This window comes from Podarcis gaigeae (genome assembly GCF_964106915.1).
Source record: "Podarcis gaigeae genome assembly, chromosome: 3".
In the NCBI taxonomy this organism is placed as follows: Eukaryota; Metazoa; Chordata; class Lepidosauria; order Squamata; family Lacertidae; genus Podarcis; species Podarcis gaigeae.
This window is the reverse complement of record NC_139680.1, coordinates 120082371-120098738: the sequence shown is the minus strand read 5'-3', so window position 1 is coordinate 120098738 and position 16368 is coordinate 120082371. Positions and strand designations below refer to the sequence as shown.

At 48.3% G+C, this 16368-nt stretch overlaps 1 protein-coding gene across 3 annotated transcripts in view; it reads left to right on the top strand.

Moving 5' to 3' along the window:
* EFR3B (EFR3 homolog B) overlaps nt 1-16368 on the top strand; it is a 124159-nt gene continuing 107791 nt past the window's right edge. Inside the window, exon 1 of one of the 3 annotated variants that reach the window (XM_083733253.1) lies at nt 1-907. In XM_083733253.1, the coding sequence (XP_083589379.1) occupies nt 901-907 (7 nt within the window). In that variant the 5' untranslated portion in view covers nt 1-900. The remainder of the gene's footprint in view (nt 908-16368) is intronic. The other 2 variants (XM_083733251.1, XM_083733254.1) reach the window with 2 other exon arrangements.

The following is a 16368-nucleotide window of genomic DNA, read 5'->3' as shown; positions in this document are numbered from 1 at the left end:
TTCGATATCTTGGATGCTCTGCCTCCCTCTTCCATTTTTTTCTCTGAGCAAGGGAGGCAGCCGGTCTGGAGGAATCGGAACTGACTCGCCAGCACCTTTCCCCAAAGTTTACTCCTGGTGCATGTGCCTCTCATTTCTCCATCGCCGGCAGACGAAGCAGGGGACATGGCCTGCTCCCGTTGAACCCCTCTCTCCCCCTGCGGAGCAGAATCCGAGCCTGCGGGAGATGGCCTTCCGCCGTGGATTCACTGCTCGGATGACTGGGTTCCTCGTGTCGCCGAGACCCTGCTGGCACTGACAGCTGCTGCTACCCGTGTCCATGGAAACAGCAGTGGGCAGCCCGCGAGGAAGCAGGTGGGTGTCGGGAGTCTAGGGAGGAACGTGGCTTGACAAAGGAACTCCGTCCACCAGCCTCCTCCCAGCTGGGCACGGTGGCATGCACACTGCCGTGGGCCCAAGAAGCCTCCCACCTCTGCAGCCCAGACTTTTGCACGTGGCACCCTGTTCTTCCGGTTCTCCGTAGTGCCAAAGGAGAAGCGTTTGACCCCCTCAGCAGTGCAGGACACAGGTCTGGCCTGCCACCGAACCAGGTGGCATTTTGCCTTGGTCCTCCGAGGCAAAGCAGATGGGAGACGGGTGTGCCCAGCTAGATCGGTGGCAGATGGGTGCTGCAGTCCACAAACAAGTCCACAGAGGAGCCTGGCAGACTTGAAGAGCGAGTTGAAGAGAGAAAGCAGTCCAGGTTTTCTGAGCAACTTGTTGAAACAGAGCAAGCTGCCGCCTTCTGCCAGCTTTGCCATCTGAGCTTTCCAGGATTCGGCTTCCCAGAAGGTCTCTGAAGCAGAGCAGAGCGAGATCTCTCCCACAAGGCAACAGCAGGAGTCCATCCTGAATCCAACAATGGCAGGTAAGGAGAAGAGGGTGGACCTGGTGGCTGCTGGAAGCCAGGGCAGCAGACTCTGAAACCGAGGGAAGAGTCATGTTGGTGATCCATTGGCTTGACTTCCTGGGTCTCTTTCTGTGTGAAAGATTCACAGAGAGACTAAGGCAACGTCCACAGGTTCAAGGAACCTTCCTCTTTGTGGGAAGTCTGTGGGTGATTTGTGATTTAGCTTAGGCGCTGGGTGAGAGCCCAGGTGGATGGGTAGAAGGGGAAGGTGTGTCAGAAGGAACTGTAGAGTTGGGAGGAATCCCAAGGGTCATTTAGACCAACCGCTGGAGGAGAAGGAACTGACACTTCTTTTATATGGATTACTGACCTTTGTATCAATGGAGCATTTTTATGTTGTTGATGTTGTTGTTGTTTAGTCGTTTAGTCATGTCCGACTCTTCGTGACCCCCTGGACCAGAGCACGCCAGGCACTCCTGTCTTCCACTGCCTCCCGCAGTTTGGTCAAACTCATGCTGGTAGCTACAAGAACAACATCCAACCATCTCGTCCTCTGCCGTCTGTGCATTTTTATACCAGAGTAGTTTTGCAATGTTTGCTGTCGTACAAGTTGTTTGCTTTAGTTTTCTGTACACCGCCAAGAGAAATTTGTTATGTAGTGTTGTGAGTTTTGCTGGTCGGGCTGGATGATGCTCTGGGACCAATCCTTGGGGTCCTGTACCCAGCGAGGGAGAGAATCTAAAAGAGGATTCTATTGCTGAACTAGTCAGACGAGTTGCTTTGTAAGACAAAGACCTTCCCTGGCCACTTAAGTGTCCTCATCAACGTCTCAAAAGGATGAACCAGGTCACAAGAGTGATGGGGACCTCCAGGATAATGGGGGCTCCACACACACCCTTGTCTACCTGCTAGGTTGAAGAACAAGAGCCAGAGTTCTGCGGGGTGAACAGACCTGGAAGTTGAAGACACAGAGATATATGCTTATCCAAGTTTGGTTTTCTTGGAACAAAGGTTAGCAACAGGTGCACCATCTGGGCCCTCCTGAAAGTGAGCACGCCCCCCCCCATATTTTCAAGGAAGACCCCAGACCCCCCCCCCTCAGTGGGTGGATGGGGGGTGGCAGGCCAATTCGGCCTGGCCCGGTTGGGGGGGTCTCGTGTAATAGCATGCACAAGTGATGCCCCCAGGGTGCAACTCAGAGTGTCTTGTCAGCAGAGATTGTGCGCAGCTCTGGCCACATGACCTGGAAGCTGTCTGTGGACAAACACCAGCTCCTTCGGCCAGTAAAGCAAGATGAGCGCCACAACCCCAGAGTCGCTCGCGACTGGACCTAGTGGTCAGGGGTCCCTTTACCTTCTTTAAAGACTTCCGTATTGATCCTGGCTTTGGGCTAATGTTTTTAAGAAGTTTTAAGGAGAGAGCCAGTACAGTGTAGTGGTTAGAGTGTCAGACCTGGGAGACCAGAGTTCAAATCTGCCCACTCAGCCATTATGAATCTCAGTGGGTGTGACTTTGGGGCTAGTCCTGCCTCTCCGCCTGGCCTACCCTGCAAGGTTGCTGTGGTGGGTTAAAGGAGGAAGGCAGGAGAGCACCAGAATTCAAAAGCATCAATTCTTCGGCGATCAGCCTTCTTGATGGTCCAGCTCCCATACATCACTACTGGGAAAGCCATAGCTTTAACTATACCTTTGTTGGCAAGGTGATGTCTCTGCTTTTTAAGATGCCGTCTAGGTTTGTCATTGCTTTTCTCCCAAGAAGCAGACGTCTTTTACCTTCAAGAGAGTGGGGCCCTAAGCTACAGCTTGTTTAGCTTATACGTAAAACCGGCACTGGTCGGAAGGGACCCTCACAGGCATCTAGTCCAACCCTCTGCAATGCAGGAATCTCGGCCAGACCATTCATGACAGATGGCCACCTAACCTCTGTTTTACAGCTCCTCCAATCTTGTCCCAATTCTTGCCTCCTGGAGACAAAAACATGAACGTATTTGTGGGAGGTTTCTCTTATTGCCTTTCTTTATTGCTCCGCTCCTGCCCCGTAGTTGAGCCTCTGCCAGGGACGGGACGTGTGGGCAGCAGGAGGAGCAGATGCCTCTTCTCTTTCGCACTTGCATATAAATCTGAGCTCGCAAACACCCAGGCACCATGCAGTGCACAGCTTGCCGTTCCAAGTTCTGCAGCTGCCAAGATCTATTTTGAACCTTTGGTGAGGATAATAATAATACACGGTGGGACAATCATGTTTTGTCACTTATTGTGATCATCTATCTTTAGCCCAAGTAATAAACACTGATACAGGTATTATAAAAAATGCATCTGATTACAGAACAGATTAATATAGCATCCAGGGCGCCCCCAGACTGCCAGTAATTTTGTGGGAGGAATTAAATTGCAAACCAGTGCAGTTAAAGCAAGAATATAAGAAGCGGTTGCTGGATTAGGCCCAGTGCTAGATTTACATACAGTGGTACCTCGAGTTAAGAACTTAATTCGTTCTGGAGGTCCATTCTTAACCTGAAACTGCTCTTAACCTGAAGCACCACTTTAGCTAATGGGGCCTCCAGCTGCTGCTGCACCGCCGGAGCATGTTTTCTGTTTTCATCCTGAAGCAAAGTTCTTAACCTGAGGTAATATTTCTGGGTTAGCGGAGTCTGTAAACTGAAGCGTCTGTAACCTGAAGTGTCTGTAACCCAAGGTACCACTGTATAAGCTAAACCAGCTATAGCTCAGGGCCCCACTCTCTTGGGGCCCCCAAAAAAATTTAAAGGAAAAAACCACTGGATGTACATTTCCAAAATATAAGATAAAAGGTAAAGGTAAAGGTACCCCTGCCCGAACGGGCCAGTTGTGACCGACTCTGGGGTTGCGCGCCCATCTCGCTTAAGAGGCCGGGAGCCAGCGCTGTCCGCAGACACTTCCGGGTCACGTGGCCAGCGTGACGAAGCTGCTCTGGCAAGCCAGCACCAGCGCAGCACACGGAAACGCCGTTTACCTTCCTGCTATAAAGCGGTACCTATTTATCTACTTGCACTTAAGGGTGCTTTCGAACTGCTAGGTGGGCAGGAGCTGGGACTGAAAGACAGGAGCTCACCCCGCCACGGGGATTCGAACAGCTGACCATGCGATCGGCAAGTCCTAGGTGCTGAGGTTTTACCCACAGCGCCACCCGCGTCCCTGTAAATATAAGATTAAAAAACAAATAAAATAAAACCTACATACAGCAACAGTGTTTTGTGTTGTGTTGGCTCCTATGATATAAGTAATGGGCTCCACCTGTTAGCCTGCTCCCTAAAATATCACTGGTTTGCTCATTTCTACATCAATTACTTTGATAAAATACATATTTTGTTATGTGCAAATGGCTTTAGATACCAATTAGGTCCATCAATTACCATAAATAGCATATATTCAACACAAAAAAACAGCAACAATTTGTTGCTGACAAAGGACAGCTGGACATATAAAGGGCCCCATTCCCTTCAGGAGCTCTAGGGCCTCATCAAACGGAAATCCGGCCCTGATCAGGCTAATGGTCCACCTTGTCAAGCGTCTTGGTCTCACAGCAATTGACCAGATGCCCCAATGGTAAGGTTGATGTTGTTTAGTCGTTAAGTCGTGTCCGACTCTTCGTGACCCCCTGGACCAGAGCATGCCAGGCCCTCCTGTCTTCCACTGCCTCCCGCAGTTTGGTCAAACTCATGCTGGTAGCTTCGTGAACACTGTCCAACCATCTCGTCCGCTGTCGCCCCCTTCTCCTTGTGCCCTCCATCTTTCCCAACATCAGGGTCTTTTCCAGGAAGTCTTCTCTTCTCATGAGGAGGCCAAAGTCTTGGAGCCAGATTAGGTTACCAGATTTTTTTCCAATTAATCTGGGGACACAATAAATAAATAAATAAATAAAACAACAAAACAAAACAAAACAAAACAAAAACAAGTTCAGGACGTTGATGCTGCAGCGATGGCGGTGGCAGAGGGGCAGTCGCCGCCTTGACCTCAACCGCCACGTTTCCCCTTCCTCCGAGGCTTCTATCTCCTTTCTCCATAAGCCTGGCCAGCCCCTGGGTTGTTGGTTCTTTGGTAGTGGTGGTGATGGTGGTGGAAGCGGTGTGCGGTGGGTCAGGCATGGAAGGCGGAGAAGGAGGGCCGAGAGCAGCGGCAGTGGTGAGACTCAGGTAGCACAATGCTTCCTTCCCATTGGAGCAGCCCCAATCCCATTCCTACTTGCGTGCAAGCAGGAGGGGGCAGGGATCCCTCAGCTGGGAAGGGAGGCTTCCCGTTGCCTAACTGAGAGTTCCCTGCCCCCTCCTGCTTGCACGCAAGCTCAGATAGGCAAGGCGAAGCCTCTCTTCACAGCTTAGTTGCTGGGGTCAGGGAAGGTGGGGGCAGCCCGGAAGCTGCATCTTAGAGCCCCTGCACCACCATCACATGGGGACTTCAAAGCAGCTCCTGAAGCCAGCCAGAGCCAACTTAGGAAGAACTTCCTGACAGTAAGAGCTGTTTGACAGTGGAATTTGCTGCCAAGGAGTGTGGTGGAGTCTCCTTCTTTGGAGGTCTTGAAGCAGAGGCTTGACAACCATATGTCAGGAGTGCTCTGATGGTGTTTCCTGCTTGGCAGGGGGTTGGACTCAATGGCCCTTGTGGTCTCTTCCAACTCTATGATTCTATGATTCTATGAACTGCTCCGGGCTTCTGAGACTGCCGCTGCTGCGTTTCCCGGGGACATTAGATGAAATCCAGGGACATTCCGGGGATGGAATTTGTCCAGGGACTTATTCGCAAATCCGGGGACTGTCCCCAGGGAATGGAGACGTCTGGTAACCCTACCCAATGGGAAGCCAGGAAGCAGGATCTCTGCACTAGGGCCCTCTCCCTTCCTGTGGTTTACAGGAACTTTGATTCAGAAACACAGGTGCCTTCAACTTTGCAGACACAGCAGAAGCCCTGTGACTAGGAGCCATCGATAGCGGTGGCTTCTCAGTGGTGGCACCCACTCTGTGGCAAGCCATCCCACCAATCAATCAATCAAACTAACTAACTAACAAGCAAACTTTATCTTGGTCACAGACCAGCATAAGATAAAACATATGGATTAAATGAGCACATAAGACTTAAAACAGGTAAGGGATAAAAACTAGAAGTTAAAAGGTGAATATATCATACACCAGATGTCAAAGAGATGACCTTAGAAGAAATCTGAAGGCAGCCCTGTATAGGGGAGCTTTTTAATGTTTAATTATGTTTTTATATATGTTGGAAGCCACCCAGAGTGGCTGGGGCAACCCAGTCAGATGGACGAGGTAGTATGAGTATGAGTATGAGTATTATTAAAAGCTCTGTGTCACCCTCATGCAACAAATCCACTTTTTGGAAAAATGGAGTGAGGAAATTGATTTTGTAGTGAGGAAATTGATGGTAAAATAAAATGTAAGGTGTAGGATGGATGGATTAAAAATGGGAAGACATTCAGGGTGAATTTTCATAGCCATAAAAGCCCACTGCAGACAAATAAGAACAAAAGCTCAGGGGAGGCCAGCCATGGTCTAATGTCCACATATGCAAATCAGGATGAATGCTCAGTAAAGAGCATCTTCCACATTTGATGGAAACCATGTGATGAGGGTGCCAGTCACACCTCTTCGAGGAGGGAGTTCCATCACTTCGGGGCCACCACAGAGAAGCCCCTCTCCTGGGCCACTGCTGCCAGAACTTCCAGTGGTGGTGGGACTACCAAAAGGGCATCTTTCGTAGTCCAAAACATTTGGAGGGCACCAAGCTGGGGAAAGGTGTTTTTGATTGACTGATCCATTTGTTTTGCCATGGAAGGTCACCTCTCTCGGGCTTCTCGTTGACTCTGCGCCAATACTACCTTGAGGAGGAAGGGAGAGAGAGAAAAATCCAATTTCTTCTGTGCTCACGTATGTTTGAAACAGCTTTCATTAACCCTAAATTCTCCCAATTTCTAGGGAAATCAGAGGAAGAAATTTGATCAAAAGCCTGGTTTTAATTAAAGCTTTGAAGTCCCCCAAAGGCAGATTCTGCGTCACTGTGCACTGCTTGACAATGTCTGCAGCCGAAGAGCGGGATGTTGGCATCGCGGGAAAGGTTAGAAGCAGAGACCTGTTCCTCAGCACATTTGTCTCCACTCTGCTTTGAGGCCGTAGCTCCCTGGTAGAGCATCCCCAGTAGCCTCTCTAGATACGACTGGACTAAGTCTCCTGCTTATAATCCTGAAGGGCCACTTCCAGCCACTGCAGACAATACGGGGTTAAATGGACCAATGGTCTGATGTGGGCAACTTTCTGTGTTGCCATTAGAACAATAGCTGGTGTGGTTTGTGTGAGAGGGCTGAGCTGGAAGCTGGAGACACAGAGACCTGCTTGCTCTGTTCTGGGTCCAAAGCTGGGATTAACGGAGAAGAAAGATTTTTAAGGGGGATTTTTCAGGGATCCAACTGTGAACTGAATGTGAGTAAACTTCTTAGTACTTTTAAAAGAAGCTTCTTGTGTCTTTACAGTCATACTTCGGGTTGAAGTAGCTTCAGGTTAAGCATTTTTGGGTTGCGCTCCGCAGCGACCCGGAAGTAACAGAGCACATTACTTCCAGGTTTCGCCGCTCGCGCATGCGCAGATGCTAAAAATGACGTCGCACGCATGCGTGGAAACTGTGAATCGCGACCTGTGCACATGCAGACATGCGGATGCGGGTTGTGTTTGCTTCAGGATGCGAACGGGGCTCCGGAACGGATCCTGTTCGCATCCAGAGGTACCACTGTATTCTTTTTAGGAGGGATAAAAGGGGATTTATCAGGAACAGAACCCAATCTGAACAAAGTCAGGTTGGATTGCTTAAGTAATGAGATTCAAACGAATCTACCACCTAGCTTCCTGCTATATACTGGGGAATGTCACTCTGCCACTGACTCAAAAGCGTGAGTGAGGAAGGATACTATTAAATCAATATATCCTCTACTAGTATCTACAACATTCCCACATTACTTGCCTTTTCTCTAAACTAAAAAATCCCAAACACTGCAGTCTTTCTTCATAGAAGGAGCATTCCATCCCCTCGATCATTTTGCTCGCCCTTTCACAAGCCTTTCTCAACCTTTCAATCCCAGCTTCCGCAGTCTCACTTGGCTCGCTTGGCCAAACAGGAGTTCCAAAGCAACATCTCTCCTCCCTGGGAACTCTCCGTGGTCCTGCAGAGCCTGGCTCTCCCCCCTGGCTCGCTGTCTGCTGCTGGGTGATCCCTGCCTTGTCTCGCTGTCTCTCAATCTGGCTAGATGAGGATTGATTTCCGCTTCCACCAGGAGCTGACATAGTTATGCAAAAATGTCTTGCGATGCACTCGACACTCCCAAATTTTCTGCCATTTAAATGTGCCCTCATAAGAGCATAAGAAAAGCCGGCTGGATCAGACCAATGGCCCATCTAGTCCAGCATCCTGTTCTCATTGTGGCTGAACACTTGCCTGTGTGAAACCAGCAAGCAGGGTCCGAGCACAAGAGCAACTCTCCCCTCCTGTGGTTTCCTGTAACTGGTGTTCAGAAGCATTGGTAGCCCCCTCCTCCTCCATGAATTTGTCTAATCCTCTTTTCCATGTGACGGTCACCTCCAGGCTTGATTATCGTAACTCGCTCTACGTGGGGCTGCCCTTGAAGCTGACCCAGAAACTCCAGCTGGTGCAGAATGATGCAGCGAGGCTCCTTACGGGGTCCCCACTATGGGATCACATTCATCCCGTGCTTTACCAACTGCACTGGCTCCCGGTGGAGTCGAGGGTCAGGTTTAAGGTGCTGGTTTTGACCTTTAAAGCCCTATGCAGCCTAGGAACCATGTACCTATGGGACTGCCTCTCCTGGTCTGCCCCGCGGAGGACCTTAAGGTCCACAAATGACAACATTTTGGAGGTCCCAGGTCGCAAGGTGGTTAGATTGGTCTCAACTAGGGCCAGGGCCTTTTCAGTACTGGCCCCGACTAGGTGGAACGCTCTCTCACAAGAGACCAGGGCACTGTGGAACTTGACATCTTTCCGCAGGGCCTGCAAGACAAGCTGTTCCACCTGGCCTTTGGTTTGGACTCGGTCTGGCCCTTATGTTTCCCTCCCCTTATGGTCTTGATTTATCAGCTATTTTAAAATGAGGCTGCATTTTAAATTGCATTTTAACCTGTATTTTAAATTGGTTTGTTTCCCGTTTTTCCCATTTTGTCTCTCCCTCCCGACCCCCCATTATGTCATTATGTTTTTACTTTGATTTTATTGGTGTTAGCCACCCTGAGCCCGACTCTGGCCGGGAAGAGCGGGGTATAAATTATTATTATTATTATTATTATTATTATTATTATTATTATTATTAAGCCATCTGAAAAGGTGGTTACTCCCTGTCTCCTGTGGGAGTGAGTCCCACAGTTTCCATATCCACTGTGTGAAGGAGTCCTTTCTGTCTTCTGTCCTGAATCACTGGGTGTTGGTTTTAATTTTAATTTAATTTATTTAATCGTTTTTTCAATGCAAACAACGCCAACAAAAGACATTACAAAAGACACTACAACAAAAGCCATAAAATTTTATTTTAATTTAATTTTTTTAATCATTTTTTCAATGCAAACAACGACCACAAAAGACACTACAACAAAAGCCATAATAACAACAAAAACACAATTTGACCATTCAGATTTAAATACACTGATATACCTATGATTGGACCCTTTTAACAATATTTCCCCACCTCTCTCTCCTGACCCCCACTATCTGCCTTATCGCTTAAATATTCATTCCAGGTGTCTTCATATTTATCCAATCTTAATTTGCGTCGACATGCAATTCGTTCATATGTAGCTAATCCGTCCATATTATCAACCCATGTGCTCAGTGGAATCTTTTTGCGGCTCTTCCAATTCATCAAAACAAGTTTTTTTGCTTCTAATATAGCACGGGGTGTTCACAAGTTCTAGTCTTAGGGGAGGGGAAGAAAAACGTTGCTCTCCACCACACCATGCATAATTTTAGAAACCCTATTTTGCTGTCCTGTTTCTCGTTCCTCTCTCCAGTCCGCCTCAGGCTCTTCCATCTTGCTTCAGCACCTCCTGAAAGCTTTCTGGCATCGCTGTCTGTCTTGGAGCAACCTTGCCAGGCGCTTTGACAGCTGCTCAAGGATTTAACGGGTGCCAAATCCTGGCAGGCTGCCAACGCCACCTCCCAGGGGGTGATCTTGGCACTTGGAGTTGATCTGCAGCTGAGAACTGAAGCCCAACCAAGGGGGCAGCTGCCCACAGGGATTTGAGAAGAGAAAGACCTCAGGAGACAGGAGGAAAGGAGAGAGGAGTTGAGGGCTGCTAACGAGAGACGCTCCCAGCGAGATGTAATGCCAGCCCTGTGCCACAGTCCCTGCGCCAGCCTTTGTTGTTATTATTATCGCTCGCTCTCACTGTGAGAGGGTGACAGATAATAACAAAGACCCAAAATAGCCTGCAAGGAAGACAGGATGGCAGAGCAAGGAAAAGCAAGCCTGATATCATGGACTAGTTCAGGGGTAGGCAACATGTTATGTACTGAAGTTCTCTTCCTGGGCCAGCAGGGGGATGTTGTTGTTCTTTAGTCGGTTAGTCGTGTCCGACTCTTCGTGACCCCATGGACCAGAGCACGCCAGGCTCTCCTGTCTTCCACTGCCTCCCACAGTTTGGTCAAATTCATGCTGGTAGCTTCAAGAACACTGTCCCACCATCTCGTCCTCTGTCGTCCCCTTCTCCTTGTGCCCTCCATCTTTCCCAACATCAGGGTCTTTTCCAGGGAGTCTTCTCTTCTCATGAGGTGGCCCAAGTCTTGGAGCCTCAGCTTCAGGATCTGTCCTTCCAATGAGCACTCAGGGCTGATTTCCTTCAGAATGGATCGGTTTGATCTTCTTGCAGTCCATGGGACTCTCAAGAGTTTCCTCCAGCACCATAATTCAAAAGCATCCATTCTTCAGTGATCAGCCTTCTTTATGGTCCAGTTCTCACTTCCATACATCACTACTTGGAAAACCATAGCTTTAACTATATGGACCTTGCAGGGGAATACTGTAGATAGTTTTCACTCAGCTCCACATATGCAAATAAGGAATTGAAAGTGACGTTCAGTGATTGGATAGTTACAGAAAGTTGTTACTGTAGCTTTGTAGTTGAGCTCTAGATAAGCAGGTTGGCTGAACCCTTCAGCCCAGTTCTGTTCTGGGCCTGTGAATAGACAAGAGCTGTTTGAAGAATCGCTGTGTCGTCCGATATGTTCACCCATAACTTAACACAGCCTAAGGTCCATGGGACACAAGCGGCCCTTGGCAGTAGTTTAACTGGCCCACGAGCCAAGCCACCCGCTTGGTGAGTCCCCGCATGCTGCGCTAAACTGGCTCAGTGTTGCACGTGGCTTCGCTTCTGCGGTGCTGGAAATAACATCTGTGCAGACGCTGACACTGGAAATCACGTCTGCGCAGACGCAGATGTTGGAAATCGTGCATGCAATCCGGCCCACGGAGGGATCTCCGCTGGAGTGAACCGACCCAGGCAAAGTTTGTCGGAAATCAAGCCTTATCAGGAGAAACTGGCAACTCTCCCAGGCACCCGGCATGATTCCCTGTTGACCTCCCTGGCTGCATTCCCCAGCAAGATCCAGGCGAGGTCTCGATAGGCGATCCTTCTCAGCGTGAGCAGAACACACCCCTCTTTCCTGCTCCCCCCCCCCCCAGGCAGGGGAAAGAGATAGACAGAAACGTATTTACATGCCTTTATTTCTGTATTTGCAGCATTACAAAAAAAGTGACTGCTCTCTTCAAGCTCTAGCAGTCAAGTAACAAACACTTCCTGGATAGGAATAAACGGAAGAGCTCATATTACACTCTGAGCTAATTCCGGTGCTTCGCACTGTGAATAGACTGTCCCTCTGTTTCCCACGGGCAGTCCCAACATTCCCATCATGTTTACTTTTCAAGCTAGCACTTTGCAGCTGCATTGCATCCATATCGTAACAAAGTTAACCTTGTTGACCCCTGGACTAGTTGGACAAAGAGGAAGGGGGGAAGGAACCAGGCGGGGAACCACCAAGGGAAAAGGCTCAGAGCCTGGGGATTGGTGATGGGATGACGATCGGTGGTCAGAGGGAGAAGAGGGAGAAGACTTGGAAGAGGGGGTGTTGGAAGCAGAAGGGGGCAACAGGGCTTAGTGAGCTGGGAGAGTCTGTGGCTGAAGCAGAAGAGGAGGCAGACCAAGAAGCAGAGATGAGTCGGGCTGGTGAAAAGTCATGGGGGTCTCCCCCTCCTGCTGCGACAGGCTCCTGTGGGATGTGAAACACAACAGCAGTCAAGTACAACATTCCTATAGTGAACATGTTTACACATGGGGAGAAATGTTTGTCTAGCCAGCAGGTAAATTTCCTGTTTCCTTCTGGGCTGGGACAGACTTCCTCTGCATGTGACTAGAGGTGGGCGTGGCCTCACCTGTGCAGGTAATGACAAAAGCAGGGCAGCCATCTCTCTCTCTATAACTACATGCATCGAAGAAGCAACATCTGCTTAGCCAAAGATGCCCTCTTGGCTTCCAGCCAAGGGAGGACAAAGGGACTGTCTCCTTATGAGATAGTTTCCAGGTGTATGTTACTTTTCTAAGCTAAGTCTGCCTTCTGGGATCCGATTGTGAACAGAATGTGAGTGAGTAAACTCTTTTTATACTTTTATAGAAGACTGTGTCGTGTCTTATCTTTTATGAGGGAATAAAATACCAGAACAGTTATTATGGAGGCTTTAGCAAGCCTGAGCAAACGCATCCGCTGTGAGTTTAAAAGGGGGAATGTTACTCTGCTAAGTTGTGAACTTGTTAACACAAGTTGGAAAGGCTATAATCAGACAATATATCCTCTCCTGCATCTCTGAACATTCCCACAGCTCCCCTCTCCTCCCTGACTCTCAGAACCAAGAGAGGAATGAAACGGTAGAGCAAAGGCAGGCTGCAGGCAGGCATAGTCTCCAATTGCTTGGAAGAAGCCCTGGAGAGGAAGAAGAAGAAGAGTTTGGATTTGATATCCTGCCTTTCACTCTCCTTCAGGAGTCTCAAAGTGGCTAACATTCTCCTTTCCCTTCCTCCCCCACAACAAACACTCTGTGAGGTGAGTGAGGCTGAGAGACATCAGAGAAGTTTGACTAGCCCAAAGTCACCCAGCAGCTGCATGTGGAGGAGCGGAGACGCGAACCCGGTTCCCCAGATTACGAGACTACCACTCTTAACCACTACATCACACACAGGCAGCTTTGGGTAGGTTTGCCATTTTTCAAGAGGTTAAAATCCAGACACAAAAAGTTGTTGAGCTTTTTCAGGGCAATCGTTCAATAGCCTTTTCACCGCTGATGAGCCCGAGCTCACCAGAGCCTGGACCAGAACCAGAGCTGCCTGCACACTGTTATTATTATTATTATTATTATTATTATTATTATTATTATTAACCCACATCCAGGACATTTACTTTAAAATTTAAAATTCCCCCCGAATGGGCATGTAGTACCTTCAAAACAGCACATGTCTGGGAAAAGAGATCATTGTGGACTTTAGGAAATGTAAATTGAATATTCAGCCACTTATTATTGAGGGGAAGTGCGTGGAACAGGTCTCAGTGTTTCGATTTCTGGGAATGGAGTTGAGAGACGACCTAACCTGGGGAGAAAACAGCAAAGACCTGGTGAAGAGAGCACAGCAGAGGTTATATTTTCTGAGAATCCTCCGGAAAAACAATCTCTCAAAGGACCTGTTGATGGCATTCTACCATTGCACTGTGGAGAGCGTACTAACTTATGGTCTGTGCGTGTGGTTTGGGAGCTGCACGGCCAGGGAAAAAAACAATGCTATCCAGGGTTGTAAAGACTGCAGAGAATTATTGGGTGCACTCTTTCCACCTTGGATCAAATCTATGCTTCCAGGTGCCATAAGAAAGCGGCAGAGATAGCACATGATAGTACGCACCCCGGAAATGATCTCTTTCAGCTTCTGCCTTCTGGAAGAAGGTATAGGGTTATAAAGGCCAGGACTCGCCGCCTGAAAAACAGTTTCTATGCTAATGAAATTCTGGTTCTAAACGCAGCATAAGGGGTCTCTGTAGTATAGTGTATTTTAAAATGGGGTTTTAGAGTTTTGCAGGTGTTTTTGAATGTTTTATGTAGTTTTATGTAGTTTTTATGTAGTTTTATGTAGTTTTGTGGTAGTTTTATGTAGTTTTTATGTAGTTTTATGTAGTTTTTCAATTTCATTGATCCGCAAGGGACAATGACAATAAAGATATCGTATCGTATCGTATCGTATCGAATTCCTGGATGTATGGCAACCCTAGCTTTGCGGACATTTGGTCTCAGCAACGGATTTCAGGGAATGGGACTTACTGGGCATGTGCTTCTTGGGCCTGAAACCCAGCCAAGTCCGTGAAAATTGTGCCTTGCTAATAAAGAATTAATCCAGGTTTGAGCTTTGTGATTTAGTGACCTTGCTGCTGCTGCTGCTGCCACCGCTGCTCCCCATTCCAGGCCCTTCCCTTATTAATTAACTCGCCGGCCTCATTTGCAATTGCAAATGCTTCTCTGGCGGCTCCTCCTGCGTGACCAGGCAGCCGCCTTCAATTTAATTTAGCTGCGTCGAAACCTCACACCTGAACTTTCCTCGCTGGGCTTTCTGGCAGAAGGTGTGCAATTGATTGCCTTCTCTGTCGGAAAGGGCCCTGAACATGCACAGGGGTACTGAGACTGCCTTCTGGACATACAAATCCAAACAATGTTCGGAAAGGGCTTAGGTCAGGAGGAAGGGAAGGCATTCTTCATTAGAATTTAGATCTATGTATGCACGAAAGGACAGATCCTGAAGCTGAGGCTCTGAGACTTTGGCCACCTCATGAGAAGAGAAGACTCCCTGGAAAAGACCCTGATGTTGGGAAAGATGGAGGGCACAAGGAGAAGGGGATGACAGAGGACGAGATGGTGGGACAGTGTTCTTGAAGCTACCAGCATGAGTTTGACCAAACTGCGGGAGGCAGTGGAAGACAGGAGTGCCCGGCGTGCTCTGGTCCATGGGTTCACGAAGAGGCGGACACGACTAAACAACAACAACAATGCACAGCGCCGGGACATGGGTGGCGCTGTGGGTTAAACCACAGAGCCTAGGACTTGCCGATAAGAAGGTCGGCGGTTCGAATCCCCGCAGCGGGGTGAGCTCCCGTTACCCGGTCCCTGCTCCTGCCAACCTAGCAGTTCGAAAGCACGTCAAAAGTGCAAGTAGATAAATAGGTACCGCTCTGGCGGGAAGGTAGACAGCGTTTCCGTGCGCTGCTCTGGTTCGCCAGAAGCGGCTTAGTCCTGCTGGCCACATGACAGCCAGTAAAGTAAGATGAGTGCCGCAACCCCAGAGTCGGTTACGACTGGACCTAATGGTCAGGGGCCCCTTTACCATTACCTATGTACAGCGCCCCGTTTCAGATCCACATTGTTTGTTTGTTTGTTTTTTAAAAAAATATTTTTTACTGATTTCTTTTTTTAAGCAGCATACAGAATTTTGCAAAACGCAGTGTTACCACCAAACAGGATGTGACGGCAAATGTACTCAGTCCTTGTGCAATTATAGATTGATGTGGAAGAAATACAGACATAAAAGGAAGCCAAAATAAGCTGCCGGTATCTGAATGCAAGGAACTATTTTTAGCATAGGTATCATGGTTAAGCAAGACAGGGTTACAAAACATGGTACACTCTATTATACCAAGGGAAAAGAATTAAAGATTTCAATTGCCCAGAGTCCCTGTATCAGCCACATTCGTTCATGGGTCAAGAGGGGTCCTCAGCCTTGTTCCTCCTTGCTTATAAATGAAATAAAATCAGGCCAAACAAGTCAAAAGTCATATTTTTTTCTCCCCTTTGGACTTTTAGCTTATTCGCTAGTTTTGCCAGCAGGGCGATATTCCACACCTTAATGTGCCACGTAATAAGATCTGCCCTGTTTTTATAGATACAGTGGTACCTTGGTTCTCAAACTTAATCCGTTCCGGAAGTCCATTCCAAAACCAAAGCGTTCCGAAACCAAGGCAAGCTTCCCCATAGGAAGCAATGCAAAATGGATTAATCCATTCCAGACTTTTTAAAACAACCCCTAAAACAGCAGTTTAACATGAATTTTACTCTCTAGCGAGACCATTGATGCATAAAATGAAACCAATAAACAATGTACTGCAGTCACACAATCAATCAGTCAGTAGCTGAACTGGGTTCCACACAGTCACAAAAACATTCGAGGGCTGGAGGGAAAGGCTGTGGGGGTCAGGCTGAGTCCACCCCTCACAGGAAACACTGCTCCATCTGATTCTGTATCACTGACCTGCTTTCGAGGGGTTGGGCTAAATGGCCTTTGGGTGCCCCTTCCAACTGTGATTCTAGGAATCAGACTGTGGACCAATATTGTGGTGGTGACCAGCAATTGCTCTCCAGGA